This window comes from Phlebotomus papatasi, chromosome 1 (genome assembly GCF_024763615.1).
Source record: "Phlebotomus papatasi isolate M1 chromosome 1, Ppap_2.1, whole genome shotgun sequence".
NCBI classification, from domain to species: Eukaryota; Metazoa; Arthropoda; class Insecta; order Diptera; family Psychodidae; genus Phlebotomus; species Phlebotomus papatasi.
This window is the reverse complement of record NC_077222.1, coordinates 56863369-56878319: the sequence shown is the minus strand read 5'-3', so window position 1 is coordinate 56878319 and position 14951 is coordinate 56863369. Positions and strand designations below refer to the sequence as shown.

General features: G+C 31.8%; 1 protein-coding gene across 16 annotated transcripts in view; it reads left to right on the top strand.

The window, feature by feature from the left end:
* The window catches only part of LOC129808561 (microtubule-associated protein Jupiter), an 86458-nt gene that overhangs the window by 65728 nt on the left and 5779 nt on the right, over nt 1–14951 (top strand). For 5 of the 16 annotated variants that reach the window (XM_055858341.1, XM_055858351.1, XM_055858418.1 and 2 more), the window contains 4 exons: nt 716–849; nt 1032–1064; nt 6179–6415; nt 14181–14204. In XM_055858341.1, the coding sequence (XP_055714316.1) occupies nt 716–849; nt 1032–1064; nt 6179–6415; nt 14181–14204 (428 nt within the window). The remainder of the gene's footprint in view (nt 1–715; nt 850–1031; nt 1065–6178; nt 6416–14180; nt 14205–14951) is intronic. The other 11 variants (XM_055858389.1, XM_055858405.1, XM_055858416.1 and 8 more) reach the window with 3 other exon arrangements.

The window sequence follows — 14951 nt, the reverse complement described above, 5'->3', positions numbered from 1 at the left end:
GATTAAATTCAAAATAATTATAGCCAGAAAGTTAAAAAAAATACAGATACTGTGCTCTATTTAAAATTGTAATCTTGTTTTTAATTTAAAAAAAAAATGATTTTGAGTGATTTTTATTGTTTCAATCAATAATGGGATTATCGTGCTGAGATTTGTCATAATCTTGAGTTATGACTCTGAAATTATCTTTCCTAAAGCTTTTTGTGACATGTTTATTTAGATGATGGTGTACTCTGAATATGGTTAAATCAATGTCTTTGAAGAAATGAGAACATCGCGTTTTCTCCTCCAAAAAGTATATACTTGCTACTGAATTTTTTTTTCTTCAAAACTTTTGTCGTGTATTATATTTATTTTGGATAAAAGCTCTGAGTGAGAAAGAGAAATTTCCTTCATATATTCAAAAAATAGTTCGACAATTTGTGCGACAATTTGTGGGAGGAATCACGCTATTTAACCGTTTTCTCCGTTACAATGTCGAATGAATCAAAGAAATGATCTGATAATAAAAATGTAACATAGGGCTGAAAGTGAAATAAAAGAAGAGAAGGAATGTTAGAATGAAAAGTATATAAAATGTAGGTCAATAAAAATTTTAGTTACTATTTTTGGCAAATTATTATGTCACTGCAAAATTTGTGTTAAAGAGAAAATGTTGAAAAAAATATTGACAGTGTAAAGTATTAATAGGGAATTTTGTCTTGTATCATTTTAGGGTTCTGAAGCCCCCAGGTGGTGGAACCAGTGACATTTTTGGCGGAGAATCATCCATGGAAACACCGAGATCCAATAAAAATCGTATGGCATCAAATATCTTCGGTGACACAGCTGGTCCTGTCTCCAAGAACGGTAATTTCTTTTGCTTATAACATTACTATATTTGGTGTGAGAAAAAATGCCAGTTCCTTCCATAATTTATAATACAATCTCCTGCTGATATTTTTTGATCTCCCTTGTCATATTGATGATGGTGTGGAAAGTGTTTTAATCACCTGGTTTTTTCTTTTTTTCTCTCTCTGTATTTTTTGCAGTTCAACAAGGAATCTATAGATACTTTTTTCTTGGTACATAACAACGTATTTGCATTATTTTGAGAAAAAAGATAAAAATCTCTGTATTTGTTGTTTTGTTGTTGATAATTAACCATTTAATAACCCATTTTAACTCTCTAAAATCAATTAATCCATTTATTTGTTCTGCATTAGCATTTTGTGTGTCTCCCTCTTACATAGATAGTCACATTGTGGTGCTAATTTCTTACAATATAATTGTGTACATCATCTCACAATAACTCATAGAAATAAAAATTTCTTAATTATCATGCAATAAAAAGTTCATTGATACTAGATAGTTAGTAAATAAATACAATCTATACTTAGAAATTGTAACTATCTCCTCTTTCTTTTTAACTTGTGTCTGAGTAATGCGATTAGTGATCATCCCCATTGCTACATTGTGTATTAGATAAATTCCCATGATTTATTTATAAAATTGTCTCTCTATAATCTGCAAAAGTGGTATATCATATTCTTTGACTTGTACTTTCAATGCTTATTCATTGAATTCATTCATTAATTCCCTTTTCGCCATACAGTTCATTTCATTCATGAACCTCGCGTAAGTTTTAACTTTGCAAATAAAGCCAAGACAATCAGACATTGAGAAAGAATTCTCTGTCTTTCTCTATTTCTCTCATGGTATTCAAATCGTGTAATGTAGAAATTCCTTCTCATCTCACCAACTTATTGAGTGATTATTATGTGTGATCATCAATCGTTGATCTTGAATTGCTAATAAGTTGATTATAAATTCACTCTTTGCCACTCTTGCTATCTTTTTTTCCTTCCCAGTATACAACATTTCTTTCTGTAAATCCAATGGAATGCTATTTGTGCATCAAATTCTATTATATTGATAGATTGGTTTGTGATGAATAATTTAAATTCACGTTGCATCAAAAATGCATGATAAGATGCTCTATTTTATAAAAGAAATGGTTCTAAAAACAGCAGAATTTTGTTTTTCTACTCTTAACTGATAAGAAAATGATTATTTAATTGTTTTAACACTTAAAAAATCGAGTTAAGAAGGGTAACAATATATAGCGGAAGTGTAGAATAATTCTTCATTAATGGTATCATGCCAAAAATAGGAGAAAGTGGTTTGCCATTGGATACGGTAGCCATTGAATATTTCACTTTTTCTCTTATTTTCCAAAGCCAAAATACTATTTTATTAATCGAAGTTAATGGAAAATAGTTAATAGTGTTAACAATAATTTATAGAATAGAATTTTGTCTTTGGGAAAAAAGAGAAGAATTGAAATATTCGAAAGTCGGCGTATTCAAAGTCTGGTCACTTTTCCTTATACCGTAGATGCAGGTGACTTTTCATCCCTGGGTTTGTCAAGATTTGCGTTTTAGGATTTAAGGATGCTCAAGTGACCATAAAGGCACTTAAGAATGGTCAAAGATTATCCTGAAGTTCTATTAATTTAAGAAAAACTTACGAAAAGCAAAGGGGCAAAGAAACCCCCCCCCCCTGAGTGCAAAGTCACACTGAGAGAAATCCGAAAAAGTTAAAATAACATTTCGGAAATGTTAATTTTACCCTGCAGTATTGATCCGAAATCGGTGTAAATATTATGCTTTTTAGGTGTATTAGGAGTTAAAGGTACCCTTTTTCATGTTAATTTTACCCTTAAAAAGGTGTAAAATTAACATTAAAAAATGTTGATATACTTTTACACCTAAAAAGTGTTAAAATTATGAGGAAAAAAAGTTAATCGCACCCCCTTTTTTTCTCAGTGCACTCTCATTTACGGTACCGTAAGCGCGGGTGACTTCGTCCCTTGAGGGTGACTTTGACAGTCTTCTGTTCCGGTTCTCACCGATCAGAAATGGTAGATTGGATCGGCAAAGACCATCCTTAAGTTCTAGAAGTAAAGAACAGCTTACAAACAAGAAGGTGTCAAAGTCACCCGCACTTACGGTACAGAGAAAAAAATATTTTGTAAAAATGTTCGTAAATGTTTGTGAACTCCTATCGGGGAGTTACAAAATGTTCGTGAATCGTATAATCCACAAACATGTTCGTAAAAGTTTGTACTTTTTCGCAAACATTGTTCGTAACATGATCACTTGACGAACATTTTTTGTACTATTACAAATAATTGTTCGTAAATGTTCGTAAACACACAAAAAATGTTCGTAACATTTTGTCAATTTGTTCGTAAATGTTCGACAGGAAAACAAACATTTACGAACAAATTGACAGAATTTTACGAACACTTTTTGTGTGTTTACGAACATTTACGAACAAATGTTTGTAAAAGTACAAAAAATACTCGTCAAGTGATCATGTTACGAACAATGTTTGCGAAAAAAGTACAAATTTTTCGAACATGTTTGTGGGTTATACGATTCACGAGCATTTCGTAACTCCCCCATAGGAATTCACAAACATTTACGAATATTTTTACAATTTTTTTTTCTGTGTATATTAAATTCTAGACCAACTTGAAATGATTGAATTGAATTCAAAAGAATATTGAAAAATCATAAAATTATCATTTTATGATGTGATCAATGTGATTAACAATTTTGACTTTTTCAAAGTCAAAAATTTAATACAGCTAGAGAGGATAAATTTCACTACAAATTTGAACAAAATCGGATTACTTTTAAGGATTTCTAATTCAGTCAAATTTTGTAATTAAATAATTATCGTCAATCGATTAAAATGATTGAAATACGTCATAACATTCGTTTTTCCCTTTTCTTTCTTCTCCGATACATAATTACTTATTATCCGAAATACGATTACACTCAGTCCCGGGATTATGCACATTTTCGTAAATAAAAGTATATTAGTAATTAGACATTTGCTCTACAATTTACCATTATTTTCTTTAAAAACATTTTAAATTAGTTTTCGTTTACAACTGGAGTCGCACTGTATTTCTTGCTATGCTAAAGGATGATCGATGCATTCTGTATCTTTTATTATACACAGAAAAAAATAACTCATTAATTTTTATAAATAGGGTAAGGGCTCATAATTTTGGACAGTCTGCTTATAAGCATCGATGTTCCAAGTTTGAAGTGCGATATTTTCAATACTAATTGACATTTCTTGTTACTCTCTTTTCAGAAGGGTTGTTTAGAAACTTAGCAAGCTATTTATCGTCTTATTTTTACTAAAATTAGTTTTAATACGTTTAAAAATGAATTGATATGTAGAGGTGAATTTGGCTCTTATTTTGGACAACTTGTTTATTAATTTGGCCAATTTGGCTGTAAATTTGGACAGCTAATTCGCCTCAATAGGATGCCCATTGTTCTTTATTTCATGAACCAATCTTACCAAGTCCTCTTCCTGTTCATGTAAGGGAAACGTAGAATGTCACAAGAAGCCCGGAAACTTTCCATATCATTCATTAAAGTGAATTGACTTCGGTACTCCAAGTACGTGCGGATTCGCCCATTCCCTGGCCTTTCCGGGAGCCTTTCAAGGCATTTCTTGCTACAACTCGTTCATAGAGATGATGCTCCTTTGTTTCTCCAGGCATTTGTCCAACCTAGTCATCACAAAAGCTAAAACTTCACGAAATTTCGTGAGAAAAACACCTGTCCAAAATAAAGAGTATCACCTCACTGGTGAATGTCTTGGAAAATTTCCCATTTTTCACACGAAAAATCTAATTCGCAAGGCAAATCTCACTTCAGGTCAAAGGTACAAATCACCAGTAACATGAATCAACACAATATGCAATGAATATTCAATAATATCACTCAAGAAAAGCGAAGAAACATTGTTAGTACTTCACCACGGCTAAATACGACTGAAGTAAACACGAAGTTCTGTCATATTTCTCGTAAGCAATTGCTCACACTGAATTTTCAACAAAACAATTTCAACTCAAATCATATTCAAAATTTAACGTATTTAGTGTCAAAATCTTCCAAAAAGAACAAATATTTAGATAGAATTCATTATTAATTAAATATTGGAATAGAAATTCATCATTTTAATCAATTTATTTTTAGTGTCCAATGTTATCCTCAAAGTGTCCAAAATAAGAAACTGGACAAAATTATGAGCCTTTCCCCTATTTGTGAATTCCTACTGGGAACTTACGAAATGCTCGTAAATCATATGACCCAATAAAAAGTTTGCAAAAGTTTGTACTCTTTCACATTGTTCGTAACTTGAGGATTTTTCGTTCTTTTGCAAGCATTTGTTCATACATTTTTGTTTGTATGACATAACTTTACGAACAAATGATAAAATTTTATGAACATTTTTCTACGTGTTTACGAAGAAATGTTCGTAAAAAAAATGCTCGTCATGTTACGAATAATGTTAGTAAAAAAAAGTACAAAGTTTTACGAACTTTTTTGTTGGTTATACGATTTTCGAGGATTTCGTAAGTTTCCAGTAGTAATTACGAACAATTTTACAAAATATTTTTTTCTGTGTATAATGCCCAGCGCACAATAACTTTTGTTTGAAAACATGTTTTCAAAATTTGCAATGAGAGAGAACGAGATGATTAGATGTCTATTTCATTCACTCTCATTGAAATGTCAAAACCATGTTTACAAAACAAAAGTTATTGTGCGTTGGGCATAAGGCTCTTCATAATTATTTTCAATAAAGTTAGACGGACTCCCGATAGAATTGCAATAAAAAATCATATATTAAAATCAAAAGGTAAAAATATAAACACATAAACTGATATATCTTGAGGCGAACACAAAAAAAGAAATAAGCGTGAAATGCCTTCCTGTCACTCCAAATAAAATATCGACAAGCTTAGATGCCAAAACTAGAGTGTTTGACCCGGCAGAGATTAGTTACTTATTTATCTGACTGAGAAGAGAGAAAAAAATAAGACATTATATTAATTTTGCGTTAAGCATTATGTTTTAATGGGTTAAAGCTGCTGTCTTTAGAACCACTATAACAGCATTTGGTAAAAACAAACATAACACTCTTGAGGAAGTAACATAAATTTTGTGTAATCAACATGTTTTGTGCAACTAAAAAAAATGCAAACCAATATGTAAAAAGAATTAATGCATGTGCTGAATTCAGTGTTATATAAAACAGGAACAATATGCAATATTTTGTGAAATTTACAAGGAGATTTCGCTAACAATGTTTTTCTGATTAGGCGACCGACCACGTGCTGTAATTGACTCCCACAATCGCCTATTTGGCGAGCCTGAACGCATTCAAACACCATTGAAGAACAGGATGAAGAGTAACATCCCAATTGGCGATACTGTGGACAAGGGTCTCAATGGACACACAAATGGACACTCTGGCGCTTCATCGCCCAAGATCAATGGAATCAATGGTGGTTGCAAAAATATGGAGAATGGTGTGGAACATACTAACGGGACAAGAGGTAAGAGAAGTTTGTGCAGTAAATCATAAAACTATATGTACACCTACCGCGCCATCCAATCTTCCCACATTTGCCATCCATCTGTAAAAGATTTCCATCTTTTGATGCACGGTGGATTTCAGTTAGTGCCTTTTTTTTTAAATCTAATCAGTGCATGATTTAACTGCCTGTTGCCCCGTGCCTAAGAATATAGCAGTACAAAAGTTTTGCACACCATGTGCAACCGTGATGGATACATCTCTTTCTCTTACATGCTACGTGTGCTATTTTAATGCTTGATGGCTTTTCATAGGAAATTAATATAGAGTTAACTAATAACCGCACTATAGGCACATCAAGTTCTAATGCGTGAAAGATGGGCTGCTTGTTGTGTATTAATTGATAAAAGAAGTGAATGAGTGCATGTGGAAGTCTACTATCCACTCTCTTAACATGCTTCTTTTCTCTGCAATCCACATGTGAGAATACCTGTTGGCATTTTCCTTTGATTGTTTCAACTGCATGAATCAGTTGGAGTTATGGGGAAGCTTACTCAGAAAATTTGCAATCCCTAAATAAAATGTGTGCTTCCGATGCCAAAGATAAGGTCATATTGAAGATAAATGCAGTATCGATAACTGCAATTTTTGTGAATAACACCACCACAATTCACTTCCAACATTTTCCTTTTCTCATGTTTGCAATTTAATGGAAAGTACAGTAGCTACCAGGAAATATTCTGTGTTCTTTATTTTATTTTTTTCTATGTTTCTTACTCATTTATTTTATTTACCATCCACTAATTGTGCACAAGTCAGACAAATTGTATTGCAAGGAGGTCTCTGGATCATTCTTTCTCATCATCTTTCACAAAATGTGCATTTAGAAGAGAAAGAGGCAATTTAATGTAGAAACTAATTGTCTAATTGCTGTGCCGTCGATATATGCTCAAAGTAATTGTAATGGGAAAGATATATACTCATACCGGAAAGTAACATTTTACTCACTTTATGCTTACTTCATCTTGTTTGATCATCCAACTCTCTCAATATTAAAACCCATTGAAAAGAGTTCTTTTTTTTTCTATCTCTTTTTCCTCACAATTTCATCAATTTTTCCACAACATCTGTGTACACAGCTTACCCTACAAATTAAAATTTATCTCAATTGACTTCTAATCTCTGCAATAAATCATTACAAAAATTCCATTGCAATAAAATTAATAAGTTATTTAGGCGATAAAGGGAGAAAAATGATGAAGAAAAAATATATATATATACGATGAGTTTATAAAACCTAGTCGATTGGAACATCTTGGGTAGAGTGTTTTTTTTTTCTCTTCTTTTTCATTGCACAGACATTTAATTACATTTTATACTTAAAATTCTTTCATGTGCCTCTCTCATAGTGGACAATGAGGCTGAAAAATGCCGGTGGTCTTTACTAGTTTTCACAGATACGTGATTACAAGTGTTCCAGTAAAAATCTAGTTGCATTTCTTTTTAAACTTTTCCCAACAAATATTTTTCGTGAACTCATTTTCTAGTAATTTGTCATTTGAGGAGGGGACTAAGACTAAAATGGAATTTTCTAATCAGCTGAGATTTATGGCCTCTACACACTAGAGAAAATTTATGTCCATGTTAAAGCAAATTCCCTACGCTTGTGTAATGGCCTCTATACACTAGAAAAATTTATGTCCATATTGAAGGAAATTGCTTGCGCTTCTGTAGGAAAAACTGAAAAATATGGACATATTTTTCTCTAGTGTGTAGAGGCCATAAGAAAAACTCTTCAATATGGACATACATTTCTCAATTGTGTAGAGACCTTTAGTGTAGACTATAGTTGCTTAATGCTTAAATGACAAATATCATATAACTATGCAATAGATTACACTGGACGCTTATCTTCTAATATTCTACTCCCTCCGTTCCGAAATAAGTCGTACGTTTGGGAAAAATTCTTGTTCCGAAATAAGTCATACGTTTGAGAAAAATTGGGATTAAGGGAAAGTTTGTTGATAAATGTTTTGTGTATCAACAATTATCTCTTGTAAAGAACTATTGTTAATGTTCAGCACTAAAATTGGGGTACAGTCTTCATGGTAAGTTGAGGAACGAATGTTTTAAAAATGTCTTATTTTTGGCGTTTTATTTTCAATCTAAAATAGGTGCAGAATGGTAAGAGATACAGACTTGGGACCTTCGGGGGACCCCCCCATAAGTTGACCCTGGGACCATTAATATGTCCTTTATTTTGTCCCCACCCCTCCCCTTCCCCTCCAAAATCATGTTTTTTGGGATTGCTCGAAAACACGTCGTGCGATTTTTTCTTCAATTCTGTATATGTTTTAGAGAAACATATAAATGACCCCAGGGTCAACTTATGGGGGATCCGCCGAAGGTCCCAAGTCCCTATCTCTAACTATTTAGCACCCAGATATTCGACAACATAAAAAAGAATGTGTTTTTTATTGCTCATTCTGCAAAATTTGAGTAATAAAAAATGTCATATCGGTAATAACTGTTGAGTTCTACTTGTACATACTAAAAATTTAGAACAAATTCTAGCCTGTAATTTTAATCACAGTCCATTTTTTAGTAATTAACTATCTACCGGAGCTCTTTGAAAAAAACGCGAAAAATGGACAACTTCAACATATCGATTCCTCAACTTACCATCGTGATAGGATCCCCATATTATCCCTGAACATGGAGGATAGTTCATACACAAGATATTTGCAAATAACAAAAACATTCTCTGAAACCATTCCTTAATCCCTAATTTTTCCCCAAACGTACGACTTATTTCGGAACGGAGGGAGTATCATTATTAATTTTTCTAAAACTGTTCAGATTAATATAATTATGGTTGGTAGGATAAGTGTGCCAAATTCCGGCCAGCTTGCAATTCCGGCCACCTTTTTTGTTCCTCGAATTTCCATTAACTTTTAGATTTTACGTACTCTAGAGATTATACAATGCATAAGAATAACAAAAAATGTAGCTTCGACAAACGAGATGACGTGAAAAAGACATTGAAAGAATTCCCGAAGGGCTAGGAACTATGAGAATGAAGGTGGCCGAAATAGGGTACAAAAGCTATATGTCTACATTTTTATTCATTTTAAAATGTATTAAGAATGATTTTAAAGTAAATAAAGACGATAAACTTTCTACAAGGTTCCAAGCAACACTCCTTAAGTAGAAGGAATGAAAAAAATCAATTTTTTTTAAAGATATTACATTTCAAACTTGAGACTTTGGCGCTTGCATGCAACTATGCCGAAATTTGGCACACTGACCCTATATATTTCTATATCTAAAAATTTATAGAAAAATTAAAATATGTCAACAACAATGCAATATTTGACCTTTAGTAACCCATCAAAATGATACTCATAAAATTGCTAGATTTAGGGTTCCCCTGTATAATTAACATTCCCTAGTAAACACATTAAGATTTTCTTAGGATATCCTAAGGAACATTAAATGTTATAAAAGTTTGTTTCGACCTTAAGTCTAGCGGTTTTTAGACTAGATGTTTAGCCCAGTTTTCTCGAAGGTCTCATATTCCCAAAAATCAATCAATTTTATTACATTTACAGGATCTAATATGTCAGTTGTCCTTAATCACAGCGAACAGACTGGGCTTTTCTACATGGTCATTGCTTTTTTACACGTGGAAAAAATATTCAAAAAATTACGGCACTAAACCAATTTTTGCACCAATTTGATGTTTTTCCGTTCTCTGAGACAATATTCTTCAAAAAGAAAATGATTTTTTAGTAAAATTTGCCAAATCTAAACACCTCGAATCAAGAGCAAAAAGCAATTGACCAGTCAATTGCTCTTTGCTCTTTTCCCAAGGTACTTATAATCGGAAAATTTTACTAATATATCATTTTCTTTTTAAAGAATATTGTCTCATAAGGGGTAAAAAATATCAAATTAGTGCAAAAATTTGTTTGGTGCCGCAATTTTTTGATTATTTTTTCCACGTGTAAAAAAGCAATGAAAAAATCGTAATTGATAAGAAATTAGAGTTGTTGAGTATTATGTTTAAGTCTGAGGCCTAAAAACCATATTATAGTGCATAAGTGAGAGGGGGCAATTACAGATAGCTAAAGTTCTTTTTTTTTAAACTAATGTGGAAGACTTTTACGAAAAAATACTTCCACTGCCCCTGAAAAAGTCGTACTCTTAGAAAAAATTTCTTCCGAGAAAAGTTAGTTTTTTTTTCGGGTAAAATCACTGAAAATAAGGGATCTTTCAAGATAAATGTTTAACGCTTTGAACAAGCCTAATGTATGAACTCATTTAAGATTTTGAAAAATAACAAAAAAAATGCTTGAAATAAGTCATTAATCTCGAAATTTTTCTCAAATGTCTGGCCAACGGATGGAACGGACAATACTTACAACAATTGCTATGATAGGGCAATTGGGACAGACGAAGACGGACGAAAAAACAAGCGACAGATTAGGACGGGACGCCTATGACGTCTACACACTAGAAACAATTTTCGTCAAAAAAAAATTGCCTTTTCTAAATTTTGTCGTTTCTTCTTACACTGTTAAGACCACTACACATTGGAAGCAATTTTTGTCAAAAAATGCTTCTTTGAAGGAAATTGTTTGCGTTGCTGTAATGGCCTCTACACATTGGGAGCAATTTTTGTCAAAAATTGCTTTTTTGAAGGAAATTCCCTGCAGCGTTGTAGGGGGAAACGTCAAATTTCTGTCAAAAATGCAATTTTTGACGAAAATTGCTCCCAATGTGTAGACGCCTTAAGTGAAAACGTCAAAATTTTGTCAAAAATGCAATTTTTGATGAAAATTACTCCCAATGTGTAGACGCCTTTAGAAGAAATTTTCCTTAAAAAATATATTTTTTAAATTTATTCTAGTGTGTAGAGGTCTTAATGGCCTTAATAGCATCTACACACTAGAGAAATTTATGTCCATATTGAAGCAAATTTCATACAATTGTGTAGGAGAAACTCTGCAATATGGACGTAAATTTCTCTAGTGTGCAGAGACCTTAAGAGAAAGGACGTAAATAACAACAAAAAGTTATTTTGTATGTTTTAGTTAAAAAAAAAGAAATGGAATTTATAAATGGGGACGGAAGAGGCATTCAAGCTAACATATGACCTTTACAAACCAGAAAAATTTAAGACTAAGACGGCGGGAGACGCTAAAAACTGTAACGTACTTATTTGCTTCTCTTTTGCTGCTCCTCATAAGTATTGTCGATGAATAAAATCTATTTATCTATATACGTAATTTATATCCCTATTTGGTATTAAATTAAAGAAATTTTGACGATGTTTCTTAGAGGTGAAACTGGGGCACCACCGAACACTGGGATTTTTTAAATTATTATATTTTAAGATCACATATAACGATGTTTGTTCACTGAACAAATGATCTTCACAGTCCAAGTAATTTTGAAATAAAAATCAGTGTTCGGAGTTACCCCATATTCGGTGGTGCCCGGGGCTTTCCTATACAGGCTTAGACAATGTGCTCTAATATGACAAATCTTAACGAAAGTCGATTGTAGTATTTAGATGCGATAAGTGAGTACAGTGCTGTCTCTCTATATGCACAGTTTGGGTACTTTTTTTGACAGTTCTCTCTCTGAATATGCACAACGTTTTTTGAAATTCCCAACGGTTTTTTTCTTTCTTTTAATAAATTATCATTTTTTTATTGTTCTAGAATTTCCCGTGTTATTTTAAATATAATATGAGACAGAATAAATAAAATTAAAAAAATTAAAATCAAGAAAAATTAGTTACCAAGAAAATAATTTTCTTTATTACTTTGTCAAAAATGTAAACAAATTGATTTTGAATGCAACCGACACAAAAGCTGTGCATATAGAGAGTGTGCATATAGAGAGACAGCACTGTATCAATAATTAATTTATTTTTCAAAAATTTGGTATTTTCTGTAGTCGTGCAGGCCTGATACATCCCACGCTTTTCAACTCAGTTTTTAACATACCTTCGCGACGGACGATCAAGGACCCAAAATTTATTGAACTCAAAGCAAATTAAATCAGAACATCTAGCTATCTTTTAGCTCTTTATCAAAATGTAACTTTATTTTTTTCTCACTCAAAGTTGTTTATGAAAATTAATAGTTCACTTAGTTGGGTCAGTATTTACACTTGAGAGAAATCCGAAAAAGTTAAAATAACACTCCGGAAATGTTAATTTTGCCCTGCAGTATTGATCCAAAATCGGTGTAAATATTATGCTTTTTAGGTGTATTAGGAGTGAAAGGTACCCTTTTTCATGTTAATTTTACCCTTAATAAGGTGTAAAATTAACATTAAAAAATGTTGATATGTTTTTACACCTAAAAAGTGTTAAAGTTCTGAGGAACAAATGTAAATCGCACCCTCTTTTTTTCTCAGTGTATGTATAGAGGAGTATCATGGTCAGTCATTTGTATTCTTTAACAGGGAATTCGAAATAAATAAAAAATCAGTTGTGCACAAAAAGCACACAAAAGAAAATGCTTGTCAACACATTGTCAAGAAATTATTTTTTGACCACATTATAAGTATATTGCACAAAAGATTTTTGCAAGCTGTCGTTTCTTTAACAATAAAAGTTTACATACCTGTGCTTTTCTGCAATCATTCATCGTGGAATTTGTAGTTGTGGAGTAAATCAGAGTAGAAATGCTTCTGCTGTTGTCACTAAAGAGATTCAAATTAAAATGAAAAAATAAATAAAAATTGATTGCGATAAATTCCGATCGCGATTATTACTTGAAAATCAGCTGTAATTTGCAAAAAAAAATTTCAGCTGTTTTTAGTTCAAATTATTTAACTTGGCATTTAGTCTTTACTGGAATTCCATTAATATTATTTTTTTTATTGATATGAAAGGTTTTCAAGAGAATACCTTTTGAGAAAGTCCTCTTTCTAAAACAATCATCAAATTATAATTAGAAAACTTTTACAGCATACCATTAATTTTGCAAGTACTTTTCAATGAATGTATGCCACAATTTGAGATTTTTCCATTTGATTACTAACCGTCTTTTGAAGAAATTTGAGTAAGAAAAGGTGCCGAAAAGAATGCGTAAAATGCAAATACAGCAATGATTTATTAGCCTCGAAAAATTTGTGAGAAAGATATTCAAGACCTGATTTTTGTTAACGTTTTTCTTATCCGTCACATTTTTAACTAATTGAGTGGAAGAAGTTGATTGTTTATTGTGTAAAAGGTGTCTCTATTTTTTTTGTTGTTGTTCTTGTGAATGTATGAAAGAAATTTTTCTATTTTTCCACACCGTTGTTTTGTTGTTTTTCCTGTTAGGTTTGCAAATGTATGATATATGCATCGATGTGGATTATCTTGGTTTTAATTTACTTTTCAAAATATATTATACCACAGAAAAGTCTCTTTATACATTCAAATCTAAATAACAGAACAGTTGTTTGAATAACCAAATATGGGGGATGATTGTTGATTAATTTCTTCAATGCACTATTTTGATCTTTATTTTGGTACCATTTTTCAACGCTCTGTACTATTCATTTAAAGCTTTATGAAATCCTCTCAATCTTATAAAGTATTTCAATATACAAAATGAAATTTAAAGAGAGAGAGAGAGAGAGTTACGTTTTTTTGGAAATTGATGCAAAAGAGAGGAAAAATTGATGAAAGTATTAGATTGCGAATTGGTTGCAAGAATTTCAATAATTCTTTTATTTGCCCCGAAAGAATAATACATGTTAATGTTTGTTATACTTTCAAGCGGGCACCTTCTTGAGGAGAAGAAGTAAGTACACAATATTTGTAATATAGAGAGAAAGAATGGGATCAAAGAATAATAATATACATTTATAAAAGAAAGAAAGTGCAGAAAATAGATAGAAATCTCTCAAGAAGTGAATAGGACAACAACAAAAAAATCGTTGTTAATAGAAGTTTCGCAATTCATAAAGTTAGAGCAAAAATTGTACACACAAGAGAGTGTTTGAGAAAATGATAAATAGAGATTTAAGACAAAAAGATATTCCACCTGATTTTGCTATATAACATTTCTATGAGCTGAACCACTTTATATTGCTCCCTTCTTTTTTTGTGTAATGTCTCTACATTGTATATTATTTCTTTCAAAAATCACAGCAAATAAGCAAGTTGTTTGTAATTGGAGTGTTTATCGTGTGTGCCGGTATATCTCTTCAGCTAAGAGAACAACAGCAATTTGACCCTCTTTTTTTTCAATTTTCTCAAATACATCGTGTCTTGTTCATATTTAGGTCAATATTATATTTAAAATTGATGAAAATATCAATGCAAAAAGACTTGTTGTTTTGTTGGAGTCGCTCAATCCATGTTTCAAACCAGTATCTGGCTAATTGATGATCGCTCGGAGAGGAACATGTTGACACCCACACGTTTGGAATGGCTCTTAATCTTGCGTGATTAGATAGCTTAATCAAGTGAACTTTCTTAAAAATTTCCGCATTATAACTGGTATAAGAATTAGAGTATGTTTTTCAAATGATTACAATTAATTTTG